Genomic DNA, 6986 nt, shown 5'->3' with positions numbered 1-6986 from the left:
TTCAAATTACTCAAAGTGTGTTAGCATTTCATAAGTTATAAATTTGTTGGGTGGTTCTCTCACTCGAGACAACTCATAAAATTCTTTTAATCTCTCATTTCTCTCATGTATGAACCTGACATAATATAAATTCAGTTACATAGTTGAATGTGATTCTTCAGCATGTTTTCAGAGAAAGTGCGATTTGAATCTTCCAAGACCAGTTCAAGACCGTGCAGAGTCAAAAATTTCATGTAACTTACTGAATGTGCAAGATGGGATAGATGATGAAGCATGTGAACTAGTCAGTGGAGTGGAGCTTTCGATTGGGGAGGGTGATGATAACATCAGTGCTTATCTGTTCAAGGCAGTAAAAAATAACAATGGAACGGGCCTATTGCTTCTTTCTGATGTTTTCGGGTTTGAGGATTCTTTCACTAGAGATTTTGCATATAGGGTAGCTTGCAATGGTTACAAGTATGTTTCTCAACTCCTACATATGAACAACGTTTTCACTTTATGATATCCGTGTTAGCGAATGTAATTGTAACCAAATTTGCAGCATTTTAGTTCCAGACTTATTTCGTGGAAATCCATGGACAAAGGAGCAGCCAGATGAGTTTGAAGAGTGGATTGGTAGACAAAAGCCAGAGAGGATAGCAGAAGATATTAGCAGATGGACAAAATGGCTGGTTGATGAATTCATGGCTGCAGGGATTTCCAAGAAACTTGGCATTATTGGATTCTGCTTTGGAGGTGGGCAAGTGTTAAAGGTGCTGGCACAAGACCATGGTTCTTGTTTTGGTGCTGGAATCTCCTTCTATGGAACAAGGATGGATCCCCATGCTGCTTCTGATATAAAAGCACCTGTCTTATTTATTTTAGGAGATAAAGATCCACTTTGTGTGGTAAGTGAAATGGAGAATATTCAGAAAAAAATTGGCGAGGACTCCAAAGTATTAGTGTTCCCAGGTAGAGGTCACGGATTTGCTCACAGGCCTGGATCTCCTGAAGAAGATGTGGATGCTGAACAAGCTTATGTGATTATGAGAGACTGGCTATATGATCATTTGGTTGTATAAAATTGTATATATATATTCAACACTTGCCTTTTAACATGTTAATAGTGACCTGTCAACTTCTCTGCCATTAACATTTTGAAAATTGAAGAAATTTTTAGAAGTTGATTCATTAGATGAGGTAAAAGAATAAGTTGGATAAGTTTTATATGGTGGTGATCTCCGTGCAATTAATCAAGATTTTGATCATGTTAGAGATCAAATTTTAACTAGTCAAGAAATTGAGTCTTCTACAATGATTTCTACTCCTGGAAAAATGAAGTCGTGGCACTGGAGGAGTGTGTGGTGGTAGAGGACATTTTCAATGTAAATATGGTAAAATAATGGATGGACAACATGCAAAAGAACTATTACTCGTTAGATGACTTTCTTGACAAGACAACTAACATTTCCAAATCTTAAGGTTCTGAGCCAAAGTTCTCTAGTGAAAAATATCCAAAATATTTAAGGTTGAAATTCAACAACCTAGTACAATCATGTACAACTAGTAGTTTGTCAACAATTTGCATGCCATAATTTATGGAGAGTCAAAATCCATGGATTATTAATTTAGTTCAAATTTCATCATAGTTTTAGTAATATCTCTTTGTTCTCTTCTCTCTTCTTTCCTTAAACACCTCTTTTAATAACCATAACCAACAAATCTAAAGTAGTTTCTCAATGAATTTGTCAATTTTCTCCCTCTCAACAAATCTTTCTCCCTCTTTAACTTTAAATTTGTTCTTTTTGTTCCTACCAATCCCTTTAGTCTCATTTCTTCAAGTTAATTAACTAAATCAATTGTGTAGATATAGACTCTTTTGTTATAGTCTCATTTCTTCAAGTTAATTAACTAAATCACTTTAGTCTCATTTCTTCAAGTTAATTAACTAAATCAATTGTGTAGAGATGTAGACTCTTGTGTAGACGTAGACTCTTTTGTTATACAAGAATGTAGTATGGGTCGGATGATTGACAAAGGACATGAATCTAGAAGACTATACTACCTTAGTACTAGCTCATATGTATTATATGTATCCATGTGATTCTTATTTATCAAAATTAAAAAAAAAATGTTCTTGAACTTAATAATCTAAAAAATTTAAAATGTGAATCATGAATCTAGAGATAACTTTTTACTATCACCCATTTTGATACTTGGGAGCCAAATCATGTGTCATCTTTTCGATTTAGATATATAGCTACTTTCATTAATGACTTTAGGGTTTAATATACCTAGATTTGACAAATAATGAAAGATCATTATAAACTTTTATATATTTTTTTATGTCTTTTCTTAATGAAATAAAAAATCAGTTTGGAAAAATAATCAAAATCTTACATGATAACACGAAAGAATGTTTTTCCTCTTATTTATCTAAACTCTTAAGCTTACATGAGTCTACTTCCTTTTGTACACCTCCACAAAATGTAGTAGAAAGGAAAAATAGATACCTAGTTGAAATTACTCGCACCTTAATAGGAAAGGTAGGTCAATCAACAACACAACTATGTAAATTGAATAATATTTTTTTTCTCCATCTTATTTTTCATTAGTTTTCAAGATATCATTTGATTGAACCAATTATACTAATAGAATCATCACAATCTTCAATCCAATATGAAAACAATGGCAGACAAAATATGCCAACTAGACTGGTAAAAAATAAAGCTAATAGAAAATTAAATCTGAAGAAAACTTCCTTTGCGTTTTCAATCCTTTTCCGCATAAACAGTGCTCAGATTACAGGAGAACAAATGTTTGTAAAAGCTAGGGAATAAAATATAAGTGATGTTTGCTCAATTATGAAACATGGTAGTGCAACATTTGGAGCAATAATGCTATAAGGACGATCACGAGAATTCTGATTCACCTTGACGCTGTGGCATCTACTCGGAGACCTGCACATTCTGGAAACAAAATCAACAAGTACGTTAATTCTGTCTAATCTAGTTCTTTAAATACATGTGTTGCCCTTGCCACCATGAGCAACACTATCAGACTGGTGCCCTGTTAGAACTGAAAAATACACAGTACAATTGCATTGGTGAACCCTGGAGCATTGTTATTGGATTGAACATGCAAACATTGCCACTTAAAATAGCCTTCAAACAACATGAAATAAGATAACTTCCCACAATTATACTGGGTCTAGAATCACGGTGTATTTGACTAACCAGAAACATAAACACAAACTTATGATAAAGTACAGCTATTAGCACGTCTTCAAAATAAATAGAAAACTCAACAGTTATAGGATCTCTGCAACTTAAACAGCACTGCGTACCCCAACCTTATGGCTAGGGTGATTCCAATTACATGTAAGAAAACATTGAGCTATTTGATCTCATTGGTCATAAGTGAACGCATTTCATGGTTGGGTTGAGTGGAGACCAAAGGATGAACAGAGACTGGGTGGGTGGGTACACGGATGGGTGAGCCAGACAGCATAGGTCAAGACAGAATTTTTTTTTGCCCGAATAACTGAAGAACATTTTCAAATCCTACTATGTTTCTAAAGTAAATGAGCACTAGAAATTATGAGAATATCAACCAAAAAAGAAAGAGACTCGGAAATAAAGGGTAAATGTGGATTTTTAACCCTTGTTTACAATAGTGCTTGTAACGGCACATTTTTCTTTGTGCTATATATAGTGGCCACAAATTTCAGAGTGAAAGTCACAACCTTAACCAAGATGCAAATAACTATTGTCAATTTCAAGCAAGATAGCCTTTTTGGGTTGCTCCGGACCATTATTTAAGATTGACTACCATGATGCAAATGAGAACCTATAGCCATAACCTGCTGCAAACACAACTCAAAATGACACTATATAACTATCCCTGTTCATGATTTATAAATGTTCCATTTCCACTAAGTATATTTTAAATCTTAACATGATAACCCTGCCTACTTACTAATAGCTTTTGACATGAGTATGACATATCACATATGTTTTGAATAATCATTCTAATTGGAAAAATTGGGAGAGCCACACTACAAAACCTAGCCATTGTAATTGGAAAGCCCAATGTCCTAAACACCAGAATCCCATACTTTCAAAGAGGGAGTGGGACTAAGGTTCCATACCTTTCTATTGGATTGTAGCAATATATAAACAAGAAAATAAAAGACAAAAATCCTACCTGAGCAGCAGTTTCGGAGACCTTAGGTAGGGGTAATTTTGTTGGAGGTCCATCAAACAGACGAGAACATTCTGCATATGCAGATCCAATTCCAACTCCAGCTCCAAAAGCAATAGATGCCCATCGAGTTACAGGACTCCCTAATACAATAATCAGAAGCAAAGAAATTCAACATTATCATCAATTTGGGAAAGTCTCAACCATAAAGGTATTTTTTTTTTGTATTAGGAAAACGTGTGGAATCTGAGCATACTTCTGTTTCTAATTGTCCCTTAACATATCTGAAAGTGTTTATCCTCTAAGCATATTTTCATTCTCTAGAAGTTTATACCCTGAGCATTTGAACAGAGCATTCGAAGAAAGAAGAATATGAGAAAACACATCTAGTCTAATTTTTGGCTCTAAAGCAATTGTTGCGGAAACAATTCAAAATAATGTAACAGATTTCGGATGAGAAATTGATTGCTGAAGAAAATGAAAGTTTTTTAAAACAACAATTTTGAAACAAAAAGGTCAGAATATAAAAGTGGCACATATCTCAAACTTGTGTTGTGAATGAAATTTTGTGAGAAAGGAAACAGACACAAAAATTTGTCTCATCTAGTATTCTTCCGAACTGACGGTCTTTCTTTGAGGATCCATTGGGACAATCGGATAGAAGATTTTGGCGGAATTTGGGAGATTCGTTTTGGTTTAGGGTTAATATAATAAGGAAGATCAAATATCTCATAAGAGTGATAGCAGAATATGATGGCAGATAAATGTGGTGCTTTGACCTCAGAAACAACAAAAGAACATAAGATTTTGTTCAGAGATTGAAACCATGAGAAAGAAAGAAATAAGGTACTGACTGAAAAACAGGAGACCGGCAAATGCACCGGCAGTGGAGGAGTAGACGAAGCGACGGACGGTGAGATCAAGGCATGCATCCCATTTGGCATCGAGGTCATGCGGTGGGGGAATGATTTGCTTGTCAGCCATTGTTGTAGGGTAAGAACAACCTCTGCTTTTTTTCTTCTTTTTCCTTTTTTTTATCAAACAACACAACTCTTCTCTGGTTTCGTTATTTTCTTTTAATTTGATTCTGCCTGTTCTTTTATTTCTTCCCAATACACATGCCCTATCGGTTTCGGGTGGGTTGCATTTATGTTTTCCTTTCCTAGACAATTACTTTCGGCACCCGTGTAATTTCCTCCTACATCCCATTTTTAAAATAAATATTATTTTATATTTCTTTGAAGCTCTTAAAACTATATTTTTCTGCTTAATTTTTGTGTTTTTTTTTATAAAAGCTACATTATTATACAACTTACATCTTTAACACATAAAAAAAACAAAAATAATTTGTTATCACATTAAAAAAATATTATTAAAAGAATAAAAATAAAAAAAATATACCAAAACCCATAATAATATATATATGTTTCTTGGTTCATGTTTGTTCAATTTCAAAAATTCACTGTTAATATTTATTTAAAACTTTTTTTATTTATTTTTGTAAATATTTATTTAATGTAGTCATATTAAAATTGAAGTGAAAATAGTTGTCCTAGTTTTTTTGGAAAGAATATAAAAAGTAATATAAATAAAATATTTTAAAGAAAATAATTATATGATGCTTCAATAAGAATGCAGTGAAGTATAATTGGTTGCCACGTCCATCAGGGTGGAGTGTTGCTTTCTTGACATATTTACTTCAATATCACAAGAATTGTTGGCCAAGCTTTAGAATTTTTGGAGGAGCAATGTTGCTTTAGTATGCATGTTTATTCATTTTGAGATGTTAACTATTAATATTTATTTTATTTTTTTCATTTATGGTTAGCCTTATCTTTACTAAGCTAAGAACCTCTTCCACACTAGTTTAGTTCTCGGTCTGGGAATTACTACGTCGTATTCCATGGGTATTTTGGTGTGAAATTCTTACCAAACATTCGTCATTATGTCTATTGAATATTCACTTAGGAAAAAAAATCAAACAGTTTCACACACAAACGAACCTTCCTTTCAGCCCTTGCAGTGATGAGTAACACATTTATTGCAAATCTTGTGGGACGAACTTGGGGCTCAAATCTCAGCCAAAACTCAATACACACAATGACGAAGGTCTGGTAAAAATTTCACAACAAAAGACCCAAGGAATAAGGCGTAGTAAATCCTAGACCGAGAGTGAGCAAAACTAGTTTTCCGAAAACAAAACGTCCTGAATTTTCTTCCCTATATCTCCATTTTGGTCTGAAATTTTTACCAGACGTTCGTCACTGTGTCTGTTGAGTTTTGGCTGAAATTTGAGCCCCAGTTTCGTCCCACAAGATTGACAATAAATTTTTTATTCATCACTGTCAGGGCTGAAGGGAAGGTTCGTTTGTGTGCAAACTGTTTGATTTTTTTCGTGGGCGAATACTCATCCGTTTGACCTGAAATTTGTCGCGTTTTGTCCCAAATTCAGTCGGGATTCTTATGTAGAATTTTAGGAAGAAACTATTTCGGGAGAATTTTTCAGAAATTTTGTGCAAACCAAGGCTATCCTCTACCGAAACTTGTGAAATTTTGCCCTACTTTCTGCAATTTTATTCTTGGTCCGTATTTCGCTGAAAAAATTCAGACAAGTACTTTCATATGTTGTTTGCACCCAGGTAAGGAGGCACGACCGTAAACAAATCACAAAAAGAAGATACGGTGAAGAAAAGAAGGACGTTTTGTTTTCAGAAAACCAGTTTTGTTCACTCTCGGTCTAAGACTTACTACGCCTTACTCCTTATGTATTTTGGTCTGAAATTTTTACTTGACGTTTGTCACCG

The 6986-nt window shown here is 34.1% G+C and overlaps 2 protein-coding genes across 2 annotated transcripts; one reads left to right on the top strand and one right to left on the bottom strand.

Annotated features, from left to right (window-relative positions):
* Positions 1-161: 161 nt before the first annotated feature.
* LOC137834561 (uncharacterized) lies at positions 162-1103 on the top strand (the record flags this gene model as incomplete). The annotated part of the gene is given in 2 exon segments (XM_068642584.1): positions 162-456; positions 542-1103. Coding segments are annotated over 2 exon segments (815 nt in total), but the record flags the coding sequence as incomplete, so codon positions are not given.
* A 1617-nt stretch (positions 1104-2720) lies between these two features.
* On the bottom strand, positions 2721-5302 carry LOC137834562 (MICOS complex subunit MIC10-like). The gene is made up of 3 exons (XM_068642585.1): positions 5037-5302; positions 4186-4325; positions 2721-2948 (listed from the first exon to the last, which is right to left on the bottom strand). Exons 1-3 carry the CDS (start codon positions 5164-5166, stop codon positions 2928-2930), a joined length of 291 nt encoding a protein of 96 aa, XP_068498686.1. The 5' UTR covers positions 5167-5302; the 3' UTR covers positions 2721-2927.
* Positions 5303-6986: the final 1684 nt, after the last annotated feature.

This window comes from Phaseolus vulgaris, chromosome 5, assembly GCF_000499845.2.
Source record: "Phaseolus vulgaris cultivar G19833 chromosome 5, P. vulgaris v2.0, whole genome shotgun sequence".
In the NCBI taxonomy this organism is placed as follows: Eukaryota; Viridiplantae; Streptophyta; class Magnoliopsida; order Fabales; family Fabaceae; genus Phaseolus; species Phaseolus vulgaris.
This window is presented reverse-complemented; position numbering and strand designations above follow the sequence as displayed.